The 22,594-nt window shown below is 45.6% G+C and overlaps 1 protein-coding gene across 1 annotated transcript in view; it reads left to right on the top strand.

Moving 5' to 3' along the window:
- The first annotated feature begins 4,771 nt into the window (after positions 1-4,771).
- Positions 4,772-22,594, top strand: part of FA2H (fatty acid 2-hydroxylase) — a 53,250-nt gene continuing 35,427 nt past the window's right edge. The window contains exon 1 of the mRNA XM_053607803.1: positions 4,772-5,116. Within this exon, the coding sequence (XP_053463778.1) occupies positions 4,847-5,116 (270 nt within the window). The 5' untranslated portion in view covers positions 4,772-4,846. The remainder of the gene's footprint in view (positions 5,117-22,594) is intronic.

The following is a 22,594-nucleotide window of genomic DNA, read 5'->3' as shown; positions in this document are numbered from 1 at the left end:
ACTCTGTCTCAAAGAAAACAAAAAGAATAGCCGGGCGTTGTGGCGGGCGCCTGTAGTCCCAGCTACTCGGGAGGCTGAGGCAAGAGAATCGCTTAAGCCCAGGAGTTGGAGGTTGCTGTGAGCTGTGTGAGGCCACGGCACTCTACCAAGGGCCATAAAGTGAGACTCTGTCTCTACAAAAAAAAAAAAGAAAACAAAAAGAAGGGATATTTTCTAACTCCTTTTATGAGATCAACTTCACCTTGCTATCAAGACTTAACAAGGACATTAACAAGTTCTCTCTCACAAACATAGGTGGGAAAATCCTAAATGAAACACAACTCAAAAGTAAATTGCAGAATGCAAAATTGATTTGGCATTGGAAAAATGGTATAACTTGTCAAGTTAAAGGGAGTAAAGGGAAAATATTATGATTATCTCAATAGATGCGGGAAACATTTAGTAACATTTACATCCATTCATGATGAAAAATAAAACTGCTCTTAGCAAACTAAGAATAAAAGAGAACTTCCTTAAACTTATGAAAAGCATCTACAAAAATGGCTTGGCGATATTCACTTTTTTTTTTGAGACAGAATCTCACTTTGTCACCCTCAGTAGAGTGCCATGGTGTCATAGCTCATGCAATCTCCAACTCTTGGGTTCAAGCTATTCTCTTGCCTCAGCCTACTGAGCATCTGGGACTACTGGGGCCCACCACAATACCTGGCTATTTTTTTATTTGTATTTTTTTTTTAGAGACAGAGGCTCACTGTATCACCCTCGGCAGAGTGCTGTGGCGTCACAGCTCGCAGCAACCTCCCACTCTTGGGCTTATGCGATTCTCTTGCCTCAGCCTCCTGAGCAGCTGGGACACTACAACGCCTGGCTATTTTTTGTTGCAGTTTGGCCGGGGCTGCGTTTGAACCCGCCACCCTCGGTATATGGGGCCGGTGCCCTACTCACTGAGCCACAGGCGCCGCCCATTTATTTGTATTTTTTATTGTTGGGGATTCATTGAGGGTACAAGAAACCAGGTTACACTGATTGCATTTGTTAGATAAAGTCCCTCTTATAATTGTGACTTGTCCCCAAAAGGTGTGTCACACTGAGACCCTCACCCCTTTATTTCTTCCCTTTCTCTGCTATTCCATGGCTCTGTGTGTTATATCCCTGAAGACCCTGCAGTGGGACAAAATGTGGAGGTAAAAGACAATGACACTGATGATCCTGACTCTGTGTAGGCCTAGGCTAATGTGTGTGTCTTAATTTTTAATAAAAAGCTTTAAAAGTAAAGGAAATAAAATTTTTTAATTTTTTTTTTTGAGATAGAGTCTCACTATGTTGCCCTTAGTAGAGTACCATGGTATCACAGCTCACAGCAACCTCAAACTCTTGGTCTTAAGTGATTCTCTTTCCTCAGCCTCCCTAGTATCTGGGACTACAGGCACAATGCCTGGCTATTTTTTGTTGTTGTCATTGTTGCTTAGCAGGCCCTGGCTGGGTTCAAACCCACCAGCCCCAGTGCATGTGGCTGGCATCCTAATCAGTGAGCCTCAAGGACCATTTTTTAAAAATTTTTAATTAAAAAAAATTGTTTCTTGAAGCAGAGTCTTCCTCTGTTGCCCAATTTAGAGTGCTGTGATGTCATCATAGTTCATGGCAACCTCAAACTCCTGGGCTCAAGTGATCCTCCTGCCTCAGCCTCTGGAGTAGCTGGGAGGCTACAAATAACATACCACCATGCCTGGCTCATTGGTCTGTTTTGTAGAGATGGGGTCTCACTCGATCTGGTCTTAAATTCCTGGCCTCAAGCAATCTTCCTGCCTGTCTCTCGTAGTGCTAGAATTATAGATGTGAGCTTCCACACCTGATCAATACTATATTTTTACACTATTGTTTTTTATATTTCTATAACTTCCCATTTTATTTAAAGCTGTCAACAAATACTTGAATACATACTGTGTGCCTATGTTTTCTGTCTCTCTTCCTCTCCTGGGCTCTAAACTGACAAAAGTTAAATCGATTGCTATTGGCCTACAAGTCACAAAGCTTTGTCTTTACCACCATCTCTGCCATTCGTTCCACCTGCATCTGTCCATCTTCCTCTGATGGGACACACCTGGCTGGCACACCCAGCCATGATTGATTTTTAAGTATTCTGATTCCTTTTTTTCCATATGGATATTTAATTTATCCAGCAACAGTTAAAGAAAAACCATTCTTTCCTACACTGCTCTGAGGGGTATTACTTTCATCCTAAGTCAGACATACCATTTATAGTCATACACGGGGATACATTCTGAGAAACGCACCATAGGCAATTTGTCGTTGTGCAAACATTGTAGAATGAACTTATACAAACCTAGATGGTATAGGCTACTTCACACCTAGGCTATAAGGTACATGCTATTTCTCCTAGGCTACAAACCTGTGCAGCGTGTTACTGTACTGAAAGCTGTAGGCAATTGTAACACAATGGCATTTGTGTATCTAAACAGGGAAAGGTACCATAATGATATAGCACAAAAAATTTAAAAATAGCACACATGCATAGGGCACTTATGAATGAAGCACACAAGACAGGTGAGTGAGTGGTGAGCGAATGTGAAGGCTTTTTTCTATATTAAGATAAAAAATTGTGGCTCAGCGCCCATAGCACAGTGGTTACATGAGCTCTGTGAGCTCTGACACCATGGCACTCTACTGAGGGCAACATAGTGAGACTCTGTTTCAAAAAAAAAGGTCCTTGATAGGATGGCCTTGCTAATAAACTAACAGAAAAATAATGGAGAAAACTCATAGCACATGCCGGGTGGGGTGGCTCATACCTGCAATACCTGAGAGGCTGAGGTGGGTGGATTGCCTGAGCTCACAGGTTTGAGACCAGCCTGAGTAAGAATGAGACCCTAAGAAATGTAAATGTTACAATTCTGAATAGATGGCTAAATTGTCCTCATGAACTTCAGATAATGGGAGTCTAAGGCAATGGTAAGAAATCCTAATGGGGGTGTCTCACAGGTATTGTTAGTAGGAAATACCTGAGCATACCTGTGAGTGTGTGTGTGGCTGCTTTTGCATGTGCAGAGTATTTGGAACACAATAGGTGTGGAAGTGGGGTGAGGGTGACTGTGCATTCACTGCTTGAGAAAAGCAACAACTCTAGTGACATAGGCCTCTGGGCCTGATAAACAACTTCCCATAGACTCACAGACTCAGCAGAACTCTTGCCTACTCCCTGAGGGTAAGTCAGGAGAGGTCGGAAAGGGAGTAAGGAAAAGGGCAGCTATCTTGACCTTGGGCACTTCTACTGTTAGAGTGGTCCCTGAGATGTCTGGGCCTGGCTTTCCACAGAGTGCTGGCCCAGGACAGATGCTGGGCCTCAGAAGGGCATAAACAAGAGACATGCTGAAAATATCTTCTCTGAGAGAGACAAAGGCCAGTTGGATGGTGCAGCCTTAGTACTAGGAGAATTTGATAACAAATCATGCGTTCAGGCCGGGTGTGGTGGCTCACATCTCTAATCCTAGAACTCTGGGAGGCCAAGGCCAGTGGATAACTTGAGCTCAGGCATTGGAGGCCAGCAAGAGTGAGACCCCCTCTCTCTACTAAAAATAGAAAAACTTAGCCAGCCATGATAGTGTGTGCCTATAGTCTCAGCTACTCTGGAAGGTAAGGCAAGAGGATCTCTTGAGCCCAATTTGTGAGCTAGGCTAATGCCTGGCAGTCTACCCAGGGTGACACAGTGAGACTCTGTCAAAACAAACAAACAAAAACAAATCATGAGTTCAAGGGGACCCCTTCCATCGCGGGGCAAGGAAAGCTATGTGCAGTTTTTTCCCTGGTCTAAACAAAACTGAGATGAACACACGCAGTCCTCCTTTCTACCCAGCAGGCTTTACTTCTGAAGGTCCCTATGTCCCCTTCCCTACTGGAGTCGGTATTCTCTGTTCTCCCCTAACGTCCTCCCCCAGGGGATCAGGACTACAGTAAGGGAGTAGGTGGCCCGTTCCCACCCCACCTCCGTTGTTCGCCAATATGATTTTTCTTTCTTTCTTTCTTTCTTTTTTTTTTGCAGCTTTTTTTTTTTTTTGGCCGGGGCTGGGTTTGAACCCGCCACCTCCGGCATAGGGGACTGGCGCCCTACTCGTTTGAGCCAAAAAGTTCTTTATGATACATATTTTTATTGTGGCAAAAATATACATAATATCAATTTCCCATTTCAACCATTTTTAAGTGTAAGGGACAATGGCATTAAGTACATTTACATTGTGCAACAATAGCATTTTTAAATTACCTTATTCTTTAAATATCGTTAATTGTGATTATTGAGTTTTGGGGTGTCGCCTTAAATTATGCGCCCCAGGCGAGTGCCTCAGTCGCCTGACCCTAGGGCCCAGCGGTGCCGCTCTCTCTCTTAGCCAGAGGATCCTACTAACAGTTTCTCCCTTGGAGCGGCCGCAAAAGAGTTATTCAATGGCGATCAGGCCACCGAGGATCTCCTTCTAGACAGCCACCCACGAGGGCAAGACTTGTTCCTCTCGCATCCGCCCATCCTCCTCCTCCAGCGACCCCACACACCTGGCCGGCGCGCCCTCTACCTGCCCAGGGCCATCTGGCAGGCAGCTTGCGGCGGCCGGCCTGCCCAGCTCGTGCTGCGGGGGCTTCCTGCCGGCCAATGGGGAGTGGGCTCCTGCGGGCTGGGGCCGTGTCCCTCCCGACGGCCAATGGGAGCGCGGCATGCAAATGAGCAGGTGCGGTGGCGGCTGGCCTCTAGCTGGCGCCGGGCTTACGGGCTGTTTAGAGGAGCGTCCGTAGCCTGCCAGCACACGCCGAGGCTCCGAGCGGCGCGCTCAGGTCTCCAGCCATGGCCCCTGCTCCGCCCCGCGCCGCCTCCTTCTCGCCCTCCGAGGTCCAGCGGCGCCTGGCGGCTGGCGCGTGCTGGGTCCGCCGCGGGGTCCGCCTCTACGACCTCACCAGCTTCGTGCAGCACCACCCCGGGGGCGAGCAGCTGCTGCGGGCGAGGGCCGGCCAGGACATTAGCGCCGACCTGGACGGGCCACCGCACAAGCACTCGGCCAACGCGCGCCGTTGGCTGGAGCAGTACTATGTGGGAGAGCTGCAAGGGGACCCTCAGGTACAGCCGGGCCGGGGTCACTCACCCCCAACCTCCCCTCCCCCAGCTCGCTGCTCCTGGACGAGAGCCTCTATCTTTCTCTCCCTCCGCTTCCCCTCTTTTCTCTCCAGGTAACAAGTCATTGTCCCCCTTCCTCTCACCAGCACCTTACTTTTTCTTTTCTGCGTTAGCCCTTACCAGTCCACTAATACTCCCACCTCCCAAGTTACCCGTCCTTCCAACTTACTTCTTAAGCCCTTGCCCCTGACAACTGAGAACCCAATTTCTGGCCCCAGCCCCCTTCGAGCTCCAGTGTTCCTTCCTCTTCCCTTATCAGCCTCTCCCTCTTCGCAATTGCTTTCCATTTCTGTTTGCTAGCTCACCTATCCTCCCCTTCCCAGCCCACCCCACTTCTGCTTCAAAGAGGCACCGATAGTAGCTCTTCCCAACTAGTGTGGTTTCCGGGTGCGGCCCGGGTCTTGCGCCGGGGCTCCCCTGCGTGGGTGGAGAGGTTCAGGCAGTGTTGTGGATGGACTGTGTCCACCAACCTTTCGGGCCTCCCTTTGGTCTTTCCTCTGCCCTGGCTTGGGAGTCCAGAAGAGTGAAAGGAAAGGCACAAACCAGTTTTGCAGAGGAAAGGGAAAGCATTCTAACCCAGGACAAGCTCATTGTGGTGTTGAAGCCTTTGCCTCACTCTGGACTGAGTTTTGTTATTCCCCTCTTAGAATGTGGAATCAGAGCTCAGAGAGGCTGTGCAAATGTGTCTAAGGTCCAGCAGCTAGTTAGTGGAAAAGCCAAGTGTCTGACTCAAAGTTAATGCTGGCCCCAATCTGAGAATTCTCATGGGCAGGGAGACAGACTGTGTCCACAGGGCTCCAGGTAGGCTCAGGCCAGAGGCAACCTGACTGCCTGGGCATTCCCCAGGGCTGGCTGTGGGACTGCTGACAGTGGAGCCATCAGTCTTAATATACAGTAATCCTCCCTTATCTGAAGGAGATATATCCCAAGACCCCTAGCAGATGCCTGAAACCACAGATAGTACCAAAGCCTTTGGATTCTATGGTTCTTCCTATATGTACATATCTATGATAAAGTTCAATTTTATAAATTAGGCATGTAAGAGATTAACAATAACTAGCAAATTAGAGCAATCATAACAATATGCTGTAATAAGAGTTATGTGAATGTATGCACCCTCATGCTTGCTGTCTCTCAAAATATATTATTGTACCTACCCTTGTGATGGGGCTCCTTGAAGTCAAGGGACGTGAGATAATTAAAAAGCCTATGTGGTGGGGTGAAGTGAGGTGAATGACATAAGCATTGTGACATAGAGTCAGGTTGCTATTGAAAACCAATGTAAAACAATGAATTGTTTATTTCTGAAGCTTTCCATTTGATATTTTCAGACTGTAGTTGACCTTGAGTAACTGAAACCATGGCTTGTGAAACTGCGGGTGAGAGGGGGCTCCTGTAAGCCAACAGTTGTTACCTGCTTCTAGCTTTTGCTTTCAAAAGGAACCGAGCAAGGGCTTTTTTTTTTTTTTTGAGACAGAGCATCACAGCTCACAGCAACCTCAAACTCTTGGGCTTAAGCGATTCTCTTGCCTCGGCCTCCCAAGTATCTGGGACTATAGGTGCCTGCCACAACTCCTGGCTATTTTTTGGTTGGAGTTGTCATTGTTGTTTAGCAGGCCCGGGCTGGGCTCGAACCCGCCAGCCTCGGTGTATGTGGCTGGCACCCTACTCACTGAGCTACGGGCGCCGAGCCAACCCAGCAAGTGCTTTTAGATATTAGATTGAAAGGATTTACCACTCACTGTTCCACGTAGCTCCTCATTGGGTCCTCACCTAATTCTTTAATAACTTCTCAGTCACTAACTTGGTTCCTTTATGCAGCAGTGCCGTGTTAGGCATGGCGCCAATGAACAAAACTAACATGGTTTCTTGTCCTCATAGAGCTAAAAGGATAATAGGGAAGGAAAGAAAAATGCTAATCCTGTGATGATTATTTAATTACCTGGTGCTATCAGAGCGTGGATCTGGAGTAGAGAGTTCAGGGAGAGCTTTTCTGAGAAAGTAACATTTATTCTGAGAGCTAATTGATGAACAGGGTTTAGCCAGGTGCAGTGTGGTAGGAAGAACATTCTAGACAAAGGGAACAGCATGTGCAAAAAAGCTCTGAAAGGAAGATCTTGGAAATCAAGGGGCAGAAATAAAACCCATGGGACGAGAGGCTGGAAGGCCAGGAGAGGGATGCAGGAGGAGGCCAATGGCCAGCCAAGGCCAGATCACTCAGGGTCTCATAGGCTGTGGTCAGGATTTCAGACTTGATGCTAAGAATGACGGGAAGCCAGGGAAGGGATTCAAGCTAGGGTGTGGTGTGGTCCGATTTGCATCTTTAGAAGAGCACCCAGGCTGCAGTGCCGAGAAGGAGTGGAGGGAACACAAGTACATGTGAGAGGTCAGGCAGGAGACTGTTGCGTGGCTTGTACTACAGTGGCTGTGAGCAAGGGGACACAGGGGTAAATTTGGGAGATTTCATAGGTACGGTGCCAGCGTTCTGTGGTAGAAGCCCGATTTAATCTAGGAGGCTGGTGCTTGGTGTCAGGTCATGCTAAAGGGGCAGAAGGTTTAGCAAAGATATGAGAAAAACTGAGTGCAGGAAATAAAAGAAATTGAGACCAAAATACTAGAGATAGCCAAGCTTACGGTGGCTCATCAGGCCTGCCCTATGTTGTCACTGTGTCACTGTGTGGCTTCTCCTCTCAACATCATCCTGAATATCACTTTTGCCCTAGACGGCCACACCTACCAGCTCTGCTATCTCAGCTCTTTGCTTTGCCTCTCCTTACCTGGCTCTCCGGGAGGCCTCTGGGGAAATACTGAGTCCACATTTGCTTCCAACAGCTACACTCACCTGTTGCCCTAAGAGCCCCATTGTGCCCACTCTGCAGTCATGATTCTTTCTGGGCAAATGTGGGAAAAACTGAAGACCATTATGACAAGGCATCTACAAACCACGGCTCAAACTTGACCCATGGCCACACCAGCCCAACACTCTAGTTGCCTATGAGCTTCTGCTTACAGATTTCCAATCTAGCAACTACCACAGAGTTGTCTTTAAATTGGGGGAAAGAGGTAGTCAAAGGAGAAATCTAGGTGGGATGTCTTTTCGATGAGAAGCCTGATGGAGGCAAAACCTTTCTATTCTCTCTAGCCAAGGCCTTCAAGCAGCCCACAAGCTGCCTTCTCCTCTTCCCACTGGACCAGGGATGCTGCTCCCCTCGATGTTAGCCTCTGTGGGGAGCAGGGAGGAGAGGGCCATGAACCAGCTCTGTTGTTTGGGGTTTATTTCTGAATGAAGGGCCTTTCTTTCCTGGCTCAGGGCTAAGATAGGAAGGAGCATCCTGGGTCTTCTCCCAGAGAGAAGGCCTAGCCCCATTCATTTCCCCTGTTCCCCACATTGCCACACTGCCTCTGTGCACACATGCAAAACAAGTCAAACTAGTCTGAGCCAACACACTGGGTGGGGGTGAGAGGATAAGATGAAATCTGCCATGGTCTTGGATCTGGAGGGGCCAATCTGGCCACCTTGAGCAAGTGAAAGAGCTGTGGCCAAACAGGAAAGGACCTTAGAACTATAAAAATAAACACTCATTCTCATATTCCCTACGGTCATCTTGCACATCACCAGTGAAGTCCGTGTCACACCCAGAGCAGTGAATCTTAACCCTGGGGTTCTGTGAGTCATTTTCTGGAGTTGATAAAAGAGATGAAATTGTATATGAAAAATGTGTGATGTGCATTTTTCTGGTGAGAGAGTGACATCTTTTATCACAGTCCAACTGGGGTTCTTCCTCAACCCCAAACCTGCCACCAGTGGTATGACAACTGTCAGAGGCTCATACTTCCCTGCTGTCCCCCAAGGCATGGAGGGGCCCCCTGGGAGCAAACATTAGACCATGTCAGCTGGGTAAGGCCCCTGTTTGAGAAGACTGTGGCGGAGGGCAGGCGTTGACTCCCCAGACATCAGTATTGGGGTAACTCTGACATCTGAGCTCTCTGACACCATAGTCTAATCCTACAGAGTGTATTTCTATCTCTGGCTGAGAAACCACAGATTTCTACCACATTTGTTGGCAACTCAGATGTTGGGTTCTGGCCATTCCAAGTTTCAGAGCTTGGGTAATTAATGAGGATGGAGGGATTAATGGGGAGGTGATCTAAATGCAGGAAGGGACCAGGGGTTCCCACTTCATCCCAGGTCCCAGAACATCTTGAGCACAGCCCAATGTAGAAAGCCAATCTGAGCTGAGAACTCAGATAAAATAAAGTGTTTGGGGAACTCGGGCAACCACTCTCCACCCGCAAAACAGGGTGAGATGAGAAGCCAGCCAGCTGAAGTGGTATGAGACCCAGTTGGTCGGCAAGAGGGCTTCCCAGTGGAGCCCGCCCAGCCAGCTGGCAGTCACTGCCCTTCACCACACTTGGACCTGTGTGATGCCAGGTGGGTCTTACTTGGAGGATGAGGCCAGGGCAGCTGGTAAAGTGTCCAGGGACCAGGCCCTGGAGGTTCCATGCCCACCCAGGCTCCAGGGGTGTTCCCTGCCATTACCCCACAATTCATTGAAGGAAGGGCCTCAGACCCAGAATTGAGGAGGAGGTGAAAAATGAAGGATCTCTGGGGGAGAAAATAAACAGAAACAAACAGAAATCCCAGAGACATGTAAGAGTAATCATTTTTGGAAATATTTTCAGACAATAACCCAGATTGATGCTGTTTTTCATCTTTGTTTTTCTTATTTTTAATTTTTATTTTTTTGAGACAGAGTCTCACTATGTCACCCTCGATAGAGTGCCATGGCATCACAGCTCATAGCAACCTACAACTCTTGGGCTTAAGTGATTCTCTTGCCTCAGTCTCCCGAGTAGCTGGGACTACAGGTGCCCACCACAAAGCCCCACTATTTTTGTTGCAATTGCCACTGCTGTTTTAGCTGGCTGGGGCCAGGTTCAAACCCACCACCCTCGGTATATAGGGCCGGTGCCCTACCGACTGAGCCACAGGCACCGCCCTATTTTTTTTTCTTATGATACACACACATCATTGGTCCATATGTAGTTCTCAATTATTTAGACAGAAAGGAAATAAGTACTCCATTCTTTCTGATACCTACCATGCCACTAACACAGCCCTTGCCAGGGTCACCGGGACCTTCACTTCCCTAACCTGGTGGTCATTTCTCACCTACTGTACCTGGCCTGGTGGCAACTTTTAACATAATCACTCTCCTCCCCCATCCGCGATACCATACCCTTTTGGTTTCCCACTGGAATTGGTTTTCTGTTGCTATTATAACAAATTACCACAGACATGGTAACTTAAAGCAACACCTGTTAACACTCTTACAGTTCTGACATCAGAAATGAGTCACAAGGAAGCTTCCTTCTGAGACCCCAGGGCAGTGTTTTTCACCCTTCTTTTTTATCTGCACTTGAACCTGCAGTTAAACTTTTGCGGCACACTTGAACTATATTGATCAAGAAAAAAAGTAAAACACAATTCACTTACTGTGCTTTGAACTTCTTTTGAAAATAATTTAATGATCTTTTTCAAGGCATAGCTAAGATCCTCTCACAGTGCACCAGCTGAGAATCCCTGCTCTAGGGGGACTCCATTCTTGCCTTTTCCAGCTGCTGGAGGCTGCTTGTGCCGCCCAGCTCATGGCCCAGCCAGTAATCTCAGCATTGCCACTGCAGCTTCCATTGTCACATCTTTTGTGACAACTCTCCTACTTCCATCTTCCACTTATCAGGACACTGTGCTTACACTGAGCTCACCTGGATAATCCCGGGTCATCTCCCCATCTCAAGGTCCTTAACCACAGGGGCAAAGTCCCCTTGACAAGTAAGATAACATATCCGCAGATTCCAGATGTTGGAACATAGCTATGGGGAGTGGGTGGCGACTCTTCAGGCTTTATTGCTAGTTTCTCTGGCAATTTCAGTGGCCGCTATTCTAATCTCTGTCTCCATGGGATAGTTTTGCCTGTCTCTGAACATCATGTAGGAACTGTGCACTCCGCCGAGTGGCTTCTTTCAGTCTGTATTACACCTGGGAAATTATCAGTGTTCTTCTTACTTTGAATGGCAACTGTCTCTATTGCTCTGTCTATTGCTTTGTCCTAGGGAACTCACAAAAAGGAGATTATGAGAAGTAACGGGAAAAAGAAGAGGTGGTGGTGACCTGGAGCCTTTTCAGTCTTTCTCTGGAACATCTCCCCCACCACTACCCTACCTTGGCCAGAGCCCCATTACAGTCATCCCTGCAGCAGTCTCCGAGGCAGGTTTTCCCCTATACCCTCTTGTCTTCAAACCTTTCTAAAGAGGACTGGGTTGTGAAGACGCTCCTAAGTCTTCAAAGGCTCCCCATTGCTGTGTCCCTTCAGTTCAGCTCAAATGCTTTTTCTTCCACAGAAATTCTCTCAACTGCTGCCTCTAGTTTTTCCTTTCTCCCAAACTCTCATGGCATTTTACCCAGGCTCATTCCACAAGATTCATAATGTTCCTCTTATTTATTTCCACCGTGGCTCTTAAATCTTCTCTCTTATCTTGTCTACCAAAATGTGAACTCACTGAGGACTGGAATTGTCTGATTCATTTGGGGTTTTCACTAGCACACTGGTGTATACCAACAGTACACTAATAAAAGTTTGAATAAAATGAATGAGTTGCTTGGAAAACTGAGATATATGCATAATAGAAAAGGAAAGTTTGCATATTTGAGGACATTTTAGCATACACAAATATTTCAAGAATTAGGATGGAAAAAAATCTCTTCTTTGTTAGCTAAAAGGGTTGGGAGCTGGAGGAAGGATGGAGGGTGAGCCAGGGCAAGTGCCTTTGCCCTCAGTTACTTGCAGCCAGACAGTCAGCAAAACATTTTTTGTAGGCTGGGCACAAGGGTTCACACCTGTAATCTTAGCACTCTGGGAGGCTGAGATTGGTGGGTTGTCTGAGATCAGGAGTTCGAGACCAGCTTGAGCAAGAGTGAGACTCCATCTTTAAAATAGCCAGACGTTGTGGTGGGAGCCTGTAGTCCCAGCTACTTGGGAGGCTGAGGCAAGAGGATCACCTGAGCCCAAGAGTTTGAGGTTGCTGTGAACTTCGGTGATGCCATGGCACTCTACCCAAGGCAACAAAGTGAGACTCTGTCTCAAAAGAAAAAAAATCTTTTGTGCCAGGTGCCTGCAGGTCACCCCTCTCATGGGTCCCCTGAAAAAGAAGGGAAGAAAACCAGAGAAAATCCTAATTGAAAACCCCATTAGGGCTGCGACCAGTCCCCATGTGACTCTAAGTGCCTAGATGTCATGTCATGCATGACCTGGGAGTCACCTGGATTTCCAGCCTTGTTTATTCTTTCCAGGATCTTTTCATGCAAACTTCTCTAAAGCCAGTCTCAGAACAGTGATTCTCAATCTTCTCTAATTTCTGCCCATCTAAGGTGGGCAGAAAACACCAGTGACCACTCTCCCCACCTGCTCTTTCTTGGATGGGAAAAGAGCTCAATCATAATAGCACAATTGGAGAACAATGAACTTGACGTTAGCAACACTCATAAAGCCTGTAACTGAGAGAGATGAACCTCATACTCAGGATTTCGTATTGTGAAGCATTGCCCCAAAGCATAATTATCCAAATTCTTCAAGGTATTGAAATAGCAGTCCCAGATAAGCAAATTGGAGGTGGACGGTATTTGCTTTAACGTATTTGAACTATGATACATACAAAGTGTTTTAAAATCCTGTTAAAGGAAAGCTAGTGGCTTGGAATTCCACTGATGCAAGTAACCTGTGCTTACATACTTGGAGTGAATCGTGAATTCTACAAAAGCTCAATACCACACACTATGAGACGGGGGCTGGGGAAAGGGGTATTGATTATCTTTAAAAAGAAATGGGAAAGTATTCACACCGAAGATCGAAATTATGTACTGATTCTTAAATTGAACAAATCATGAAGCAAGTGGTGGTATTTTTTGCACACGTGTGTAATTTTTCTGATAAAACTGTATGGACGCCTAGTGTGGCCCCCTGTAAACTCATTCAGAGCATGGTCATGAATGGGTGTTTAAGGACTAAGGGTCTCCCTTGAGACTTTGACAAACAGATCGATCTCTTTGGAAGGGCCTCTTCCCTTTGTTAATTACCTATCTTCTGGTATTAATCAGCCTAACTTTGTCAGATCCTTATTTGGCCATGGAGTTGTAAGTCACATAGTTCTCTATCGCATTCATTGACTTCATGAAAGTTTCTGCATTTTAGCATTAATTTTTAATTTCACTTTGCATTTTGTTACATTGTATATTTATTGTCAGATGATTGCAGCCGCCAACCGTTACAGAGAGAACACTTGCCTAGATAGGCGGGGCAGGATTGGGAAAGGAGTGGTCAGTGTCTGAACAGGGACTAAATTTATAAACCATCAGTTGACTGGTGACTATTTACACATTGAGATGATTTTTGTTGCCCTTTGCAACCTGAACCTTTCGGAACTCAGATAAAGAACACTCAGATAACAATGATCCCTGTAAAACTGAAAGTTCACATCTTAAGTGTGTATAGCAATTTACATTTTTTAAAGTATTTTCCCACAGATTACCATTTGACTCTTTAGTTAGGTAGAGAAGAGGTAGGAACCTGCAGCTCAGATAGCTGCTGGGTTGTGTGAGTCTCCAGGCACCCACTGTTTCCAGTGCTTACCCACTGGGGATGAATCTTAGGCATGAGGTTAAGCCAATTAAGCAAATATATTTCTTTTGGAGCCAGGAGGGCTGAGGTGCAATTTAGGGTCCCCTTTGATTCTTCTGAGCAAGCTAAAGTCAGGCCTCTAAATAAAGGAGGAGAACGATCCTTAGACTGAGCTTACTTGTTTTCTGGACCCCATAAACCACCTCTGTCTTCTAGGGTGGTGTGTGGTGATGTGTGTACAGTGATTTCCAGAGGGGAGCAGCCACCCCTTCCTCTGCACGTGATCAGTCCCTGCACGCTTGGTTACTGATTAATCCAGGTGTCCTCAAACTGCGGCCTGTGGGCCACATGAAGTGGTGTAATTTGTATTTGTTCCCGTTTTGTTTTTTTACTTCAAAATAAGATATGTGCAGTGTGCATAGGAATTTGTTCATAGTTTTTTTTTTTTTTGCAGTTTTTTTTTTTTTTTGGCCCGGGCTGAGTTTGAACCCGCCACCTCCGGCATATGGGGCCGACGCCCCACCCCTTTGAGCCACAGGTGCCTCCCCATAGTTTTCTTTTTTTTAACTATAGTCCGGCCCCCCAACCCTCTGAGGGACAGTGAATTGGCCCCCTGTTTAAAAAGTTTGAGGATGCCTGGATTAATCAGTGGGTCAGACACTCTGGTCTCCTGGCAGCTGCCCTTCCATAGGGTGAGGGGGTGGAGGTCAAAGTGTGAGATGGGGTGATGTGTTGGCTTGAAAAATGTTTATCTGGAGAGACAGGCAGGTAGAGGATCCTTGTTTGTCACAGCTGTATCCTGAAGCCTTTAATTTAAAATTAATTCTAGCTAGGAAAGTACTAATTCTAGGCCAGGAAAGTACTTCCTTCATGAGCAATGGGGCCTCTGAAACCTTGAATCTGTGGGGAACCTAAAGTAGTAATGATCTGTGGCCCCCCGAATGCTCCTGAAGGGGCCTGATGTACTAAATGTAAGTGTGATTTGCTCGGAGGTCATTCATGTCTGACCTAAGCTGCAGTGGAGGTGGAGGGGTGTCCAGGGCATGGACAGTTCTGTCCCTTCTGTTGTATGTGGAAGGGGAATTGCTAGATCAGGACAGCAGCTGCTAAGCCAAGGTTCCTGTCCACTTTGTCCTTGTGTGTCTCAGGAGGGGCCATTCAGGACCCGGCGATGACTTTGTAGACCCTCATCTCTTCCCTCAAAAATTTGCCATTGAGTCTCAATATGCCATATCTTCACCAGTGCCCTGGTGGACCCCAAGGGGGGAAAGGGGGTACAAAGGAGGTAGGGTGGCACTGCTTCTCTTCTCCAAGATGAAAGTCCTCTCTGGTGGACGTGGAACAGTCCCCCATCAGAGCTACACTGCCAGACAGTAGCCCATGGCCATGCAGTCTCGGGCCAGTGGCCAGCATGGTGGTGACTCTCTAAACCATACAATCCAGAAGTGCATTTACCTCTGGAATGAATGCCACACTTGCAGAGGTGGCCCTCTGAGGAGAAGCAAAGGTTTTCAAATGTTTTTTGTTTAGATCTCTCTTGTTTTGTCCTTTAAAAACATCATTGACAAACACATATGTGATGCATTTGAGCTCATCAAGCAGGCTTAAGAGCAAAGTTTTTAGCAGGAAGGGGAAAAAGAAAAAGTAGGGGCTTCTTGCTTCTTTCTCCTTTACACTTGAACTCACCCACAAGGTTGAGTTCACCTGATGCCCTGAGTGATCAAGCTGGTCTCAGTCAATCTGCCAGTGGCATGTTTTTGCCTCATAGCCAGAAAAAGCCCCTCTCATCCGTCAGGCCCAGGGCTCTCGGTGTCAGGCTTTCCCTAGGGTGCCAGCCGATCTGACTTCGGTTATGTGTCACGAATGTAAAGTATGCAGGATGTACGTTTGGTGACATTAAAGACTGGCACAGAAATTCCCTTATAGAAATAAATGAGGCCAGGCATGGCGGCTCACACCTATAATTGGAGCACTTTGGGAGGCTAAGGTGGGAGGATTGCCTGAGGACAAGAGTTTGAGACTTGCCTGAACAACATAGCAAGACCCCATCTCTATTAAAAAGATGTCCAAAACTTAGCCAGGCATGACCAGCTACTTGGGAGGCAGAAGCAGGCAGCTCGCTTGAGCCCAGGAGTTAGAAGTTGCCGTGAACTATGATGACACCACAAACTATAATCTAACCCTGGTGACAGAGCAAGATCTCTCAAAAAAAAAGGTAAGGTGTGGTGGCACATGCCTGTAGGCCTAGCTGAGCTGGGGGGGTTGCTTGAAACCAAGAGCCTGAGGTTACAGTCAACTATGATGACACTACCACACTCCACCCTGTGCAACAGAGCAAGACCCTGTCTCAAAAAGGAAGGAAGGAAAAGAAAGGAATCCCAGATTTCTAATTCCTGGTTCCTTTTCTAAGTATCTGCTCTGTACCAGGATCAGTGTATAAAGAATGTCCCAGACTAGATGTGACTATATGTCAGGAGTCTAGAGAGAACCTGCCAAGTGCGAGGAATAGGGGCATGGCATGATAGGGCCAGAGACCAAGGAGAGGCCTGAACGTTGGTGTGGAGCGGGGCAGCCAGCGTGATTGGGAGCAGAGTTTGCAAGCAACTGCCTGGCTTTGAGCCTTGCATGTAGCCACGATCCAGCCTTTAGGAGGGCTTCCTCAGAATATTCCAGACACAGGATGTTGTACCTGCCAAAGGGCTAGAAAGGCACTTTGTCTTGGGCTGTTTCAAGACTACCATGTCCCATAAACTCTCATTTTAATTAACATTAATCAACATTCCTGCAGGCATTTCATTAGGATAGATGACAAAGGTTTATCATGTTCATCAAAGGAGGATGCCATAGTTGCTTAAAATTAGGTTCTACCCCCTTTTTTTCCTGTCACAGTAGTTACATGGGAGCATAGTTGACAAAATTTCAATAGTTAAAAGGAATGTGCAGGGCGGTGCCCATAACTCAATGGGTAGGGCGCTGGCCACACACACCCAGGCTGGCGGGTTCGAACCCGGCCCGGGCCTGCTAAAAAACAATGACAACTGCAACAACAGCAAAAAAGGAATGTGTAAAACAATTTGTTTCCCTCTCACCCTAGTCCCTCTATAAACGCCATTAACAATTTTTTTGTATCGTCTCGCAGAAATATTCTGTCCATACACACACACATATTATATGTTTTTATTTGCCACATGAAAGAATCATTTGCTACATACTACTTGGCAACTTACTGCCTTTTTCACTCAATGACGTATTTTAAACTTCTTTCCATATGAATAAGTTTACCTTATTCTTTTTTTTTTTTTTTTTTTTTGTAGAGACAGAGTCTCACTTTATGGCCCTCGGTAGAGTGCCGTGGCATCACACAGCTCACAGCAACCTCCAACTCCTGGGCTTAAGCGATTCTCCTGCCTCAGCCTCCCGAGTAGCTGGGACTACAGGCGCCCGCCACAACGCCCGGCTATTTTTTGGTTGCAGTTTGGCTGGGGCCGGGTTTGAACCCGTCACCCTCGGTATATGGGGCCGGCGCCTTACAGACTGAGCCACAGGCGCCGCCCCTACCTTATTCTTTTTTAACAGCTATTCCTATTAATATTTTTTCCTATTATATCAGTGCTACAGTAAGCATCCTTGCACAATCATTTTGCATATGTGTGCAAATAAATTTCTAATATGGAATCCAAGATTTGGAACCTCTGCTCAAAATAGTATGCATTTTGTATTTTAATGGACATTGCCAAATTGTCCCCTAAAGTGGTTATACCTAGCCAGGCATTGTGGCGGGCACCTGAAGTCCCAGTTAGTTGGGAGGCTGAGGCAAGAGAATCGCTTGAGCCCAAGAGACTGAGGCTGCTGTGAGCTGTGATGATACCACGGCACTCTACCAAGGGTGACAAAGTGTGAGTCTGTCTCAAAAGATAAATAAATAGAAATAAATAAAAATGAAATGGTTGTACCGGTTTAAACTTCCTCCAAGACCATGTCAGAACACCTATTTCTCCACACTTTCTCCAATTCCATATATTATTAGTATTTTTAATCTTGGTCAATGGAAGAAAAAAGTTGTTCCCTATTTAAATTTTTATTTATATAAAATATAAGGGAGGTTCAATGTCTTATTATATATTTTATATAAATAAATATTTTTCTTTTTTTTCTTTTCTAAAGCACTTTTTAGCTGGGTATGGTGGCTCATGCCTGTAATCCTAAGCATCCGTGAGGCCGAGGTGGGTGAATGAGCACACAGGTTCGAGACCAGCCTGAGCCAGAGCAAGACCCCATCTCTAAAAATAGCTGGGCGTTGAAATAGACGCCTGTAGTCCCAGCTACTTAGGAGGCCGAGGCAAGAGAATTACTTGAGCCCAAGAGTTTGAAGTTGCTGTCAGCTAAGATACCATTGCACTCTACCGAGGGTGACAAAATAAGACTCTGTCTCAAAAAAAAAAAGCCCTTTATAAAGCGAGATCAATGTCTTTTGATATGTTTCTAAGCTACTTGCCTGTTCTGATAAATTGCCTTTTCATATCCTTTGTCCATCTGTCTATTCAATAGTTGGCCTTTATCTACTGATTTATAGTCATTTATTAGGTATAAAGAATGTTAGCCTATTTTCCGTCATCTGTATTGCTATTTTCCTCATTATTCATTTGTCTTTGGCTTGCTTGATATTTTTCTCTATATAAATCCTTTAAATATTCCATGTAGTAAAAGATGCCAATCTTATTCTTGAAAAGACCTCCCTTACTTTCAGATTTTATACATTAAAAACAAAAATATTTTGGTATCCTGCTCATAATTTTATTGCTTAGTGTTTTTCTTATTGTTTGGTTATTTGGGTTTTGCGTAAATGTTTTACTTCCTTGGAATATTTTGGTGTAAGGAACAAGATAGAGGTTATTTTAGGTTAACATTTTCCAAATGACTATTTGTCCCACTAGATTTATGGAAGCTATATCTTTCCACCAATTTTTTAATAAGCCCACCTTTATCACATATCATTTACATATATATTTAGGTCTGGCTTTGGATTCTATTCTGTACCAATATAATCACTATTTTTAATGAGGTTTTAGCCAGTATTTTCTTCCTTCTGTTCCATTCCAGCTAAGATTCTCCTCCACTAGAGAAAGCAAAGTACAGGATGGGAGATAGGGGTCACTCTGGAGCAGGCTGCTGGCCTTGGCACGTAGTGAGGTGTGACTTCAGAGACTGAGGCTACTTGCCTGCCCTGGGCCCTGATGTCGCCTGGCTAGAGCAGACAGGAAAATGCTTCAGGGAAACCCATGCAGGTGACAGGCCCAAGGCAGCAAACCTGTGGAGTTGGTCCCAAGTGGGCATCTGTCCAATGCAATGGCAGCAATTTCAGCCAGGCAAGGAAGAGATGTGGAGGGGCTGGCAGCCTGGCCCTTGGAAGTTGGCATTCGGGTGGGTCCTACTTATCCTTCCCGCTCTGTGTTCACAGCCTATGGTTAGTTGGCGGGAGGCAAGGCCTGCAGGTTAAGTTGCACATGTGTGTGGATGACCAGGCTTAGTAGAAATCACTCACAGATATAGGCCAGGCGCAGTGGCTCACGCCTGCTATCCTAGCACTCTGGGAGGCCAAGATGGGTGGATTGCTTGACCTCAAGAGTTTGAGAACAGCTTGAGCCAGAGCGAGACCCCATCTCTACTAACAATAGAAAAACTGAGGCAAAAGGATCACTTGAGCCCAAGAGCTTGAGGTTGCTATGAGACTATAATGCCGTGGCACTCTAGTCTGGGCACCAGAATGAGACTCTATCTCCAAATAAATAAATAAATAAATGGGTGGAGGGAGGGTAATTGGTGGGACCACACCTACGGTGCATCTTACAAGGGTACATGTGAAACTTACTAAATGTAGAATATAAATGTCTTAACCCAGTAACTAAGAAAATGCCAGGAAGGCTATGTTAACCAGTTTGATGAAAGTATTTCTTTTTTTTTTTTTTTTTTTTTTTGATGAAAGTATTTCAAACTGTATAATAAAACTAGTGTATAGTGCCCCATGATTGCATTAATGTACACTGCTCTGATTTAATAAAAAATAAAAAAATAAAATCACAGATATGTTCTTAAAGAATGAATGGAAAAATAAAAGGCTGGGCAAGGTGACTCACGCCTATAATCCTAGCTCTCTGGGAGGTGAAGGTGGGTGGATTGCTTGAGCTCAGGAGTTCCAGACAGTCTGAACCAGAGCAAGACCCTGTTTCTAAAAAATAGGCATTGTGACAGGAGCCTATAGTCCCAGCTACTCAGGAGGTTGAGGCAAGAGAATCACTTGAGCCTAAGAGTTTGAGATTGCTGTGAGCTATGACATCACAGCACTCTACCCAGGGTGACAAAGTGAATACTCACATGTATCCCAACATCACATTTCCAGGATAATATGTTATTCTCCAAAGGCTGCTAAAACAACAGAAACTATCCTCTCACTCTCCTAGAGGCTAGGCAGCTGGCATCAAAATATTGACAGAATTGGTTCCTTCTGGAGGCTCTGTGGGAGATCTTTTCTGTGCCTGTCTCCCACCTTCCTGCTGTCCTTGCAGCCCTGTGGCCTGCAGACAGCTCTCCACTCTGCCTCCATCTTTACCATGTCTTCCTCCCTGTGGCTCTGTGTCTGTGTCTGCAAATTTCCCTCTTATGAAGACACCCATCATATTGAAGTTAGAAGTCAACCTAACCTGGTATGACTTCGTTTAACTTGATTATGAGTCAAAGATCCTGTTTTCAAATAAAACCATGTTCACTGCAATAAACATTCTGGTACAAATATCTTTGTTATAATGTGATTTTTGGTCTTCTGGATATATACCTAGTAGAGGAATTGTAGGATCGAATGGCAGGTCTATTTTTAGATTTCTAAGTGTTCTCCAAACATCTTTCGAAAAGGAATGTATTAATTTGCATTCCCACCAGCAGTGTAGAAGTGTTCCCTTTTCTCCACATCCACGCCAACATCTCTGGTCTTGGGATTTTGTGATATGGGCTAATCTTACTGGAATTAGATGGTATCTCAAAGTAGTTTTGATTTGCATTTCTCTGATGATTAAAGATGATGAGCATTTTTTCATATGTCTGAAGGCCGTGCGCCGGTCTTCTTCAGAGAAGTTTCTCTTCAAGTCCCTTGCCCAGCCTGTGATGGGATCACTTATTCTTTTCTTGCTTATACGTTTGAGTTCTCTGTGGATTCTGGTTATTAAACCTTTGTTGGAGACATAACCTGCAAATATCTTCTCCCATTCTGAGGGCTGTTTGCTTGCTTTACTTACTGTGTTCTTGGCTGTGCAGAAGCTTTTTAGTTTGATCAGGTCTCAGTAGTGTATTTTTGAAGCTGCTTCAATTGCCCCGGGGGTCCTCCTCATAAAATACTTGCCCAGGCCTATTTCTTCAAGGGTTTTCCCTGCACTCTCTGCTAGTATTTTTATAGTTTCATGTTCTAAGTTTAAATCTTTAATCCAGTGAGAGTCTATCTTAGTTAATAGTGAAAGATGTGGGTCCAATTTCAGCCTTCTACAGGTCACTAGCCAGTTCACCCAGCACCATTTGTTAAATAGGGAATCTTGTACCAGAATGTTTATTGCAGACCAATTCATAATTGCTGAGTCATGGAAGAAGCCCAAGTGCCCATCAACCCATGAATGAATTAATAAATTGTGGTATGTGTACACCATGGAATATTATGCAGCCTTAAAGAAAGATGGAGACTTTACCTCTTTCATGTTTACATGGATGGAGCTGGAACATATTCTTCTTAGCAAAGTATCTCAAGAATGGAAGAAAAAGTACCCAATGTACTCAGCCCTACTATGAAACTAATTTATAGCATTCTTATGAAAGCTATAACCCAATTATAGCCCAAGAAGAAGGGGAAAGGGGAGAGGGAGGGGAGGGGTAGGATAGGTGGAGGAAGGGTAATTGGTGGGACCACTACTAGGTGTAGAATATAAAGGTCTTAACACAATATCTAAGAAAATGTTAACCAGTTTGATGAAAATATTTCAAATTGTACATAAAACCAGCACATTATACCCCATGATTGCATTAATGCACACAGCTATGATTTAATAACAATAATAATAATAATAAACTATGTTCACAACTTCTGGGTGGGCACAAATTGGGGCGAGAAGGGGGAAACCCCATTCCTCCCAATATAAATATCATAAAACAACTTCTGCTACTCAATCGACCTGGCTGGAAGTGGCTATGAACACTCACTATGTGACATTTCAGGAAAGTGATGCTAATAGTGACAGATTTTAATGTTGAAGACTCCTATGGAAAGTTTGATGCTGTAGCAGTGTCAAGAAGAGGGGGCGAGAACCACCCCAGACAGACCAAAGCTCACACGTCGCTGCATCCCCACATACAGCGCCTACGTCCTGCCACTGCCACCACGCCCAAGAGAAAGGCTGAAGGGAAAGGAAGCTAAAGGAGATAAAGCCAGGGCAAAGGATGAACCATAGAGAAAGATCCGCAAGTTCGTCTGCTAACCCTGCTCCTCCAAAGCCAGAGCCCAGGCCTAAAAAGGCCCCTGCGAAGAAGGGAGAGAAGGTGCCCAAAGGGAAAAAGGGAAAAGCTGACGCTGGCGAGGAGGGGAATAACCCTGCAGAAAATGGAGATGCCAAGACAGGCCAGGCCCAGAAAGCTGCAGGTGCTGGAGACGCCAAGTGAAGTGTGTGCATTTTTGATAACTGTGTGCTTCTGGGGACTGTACAGTTTGAAATAC

This window comes from Nycticebus coucang, chromosome 2 (assembly GCF_027406575.1).
Source record: "Nycticebus coucang isolate mNycCou1 chromosome 2, mNycCou1.pri, whole genome shotgun sequence".
NCBI lineage: Eukaryota > Metazoa > Chordata > Mammalia > Primates > Lorisidae > Nycticebus > Nycticebus coucang.
Note: the sequence above shows the minus strand (reverse complement) of the source record. Positions and strands in the feature narration are given on the sequence as shown.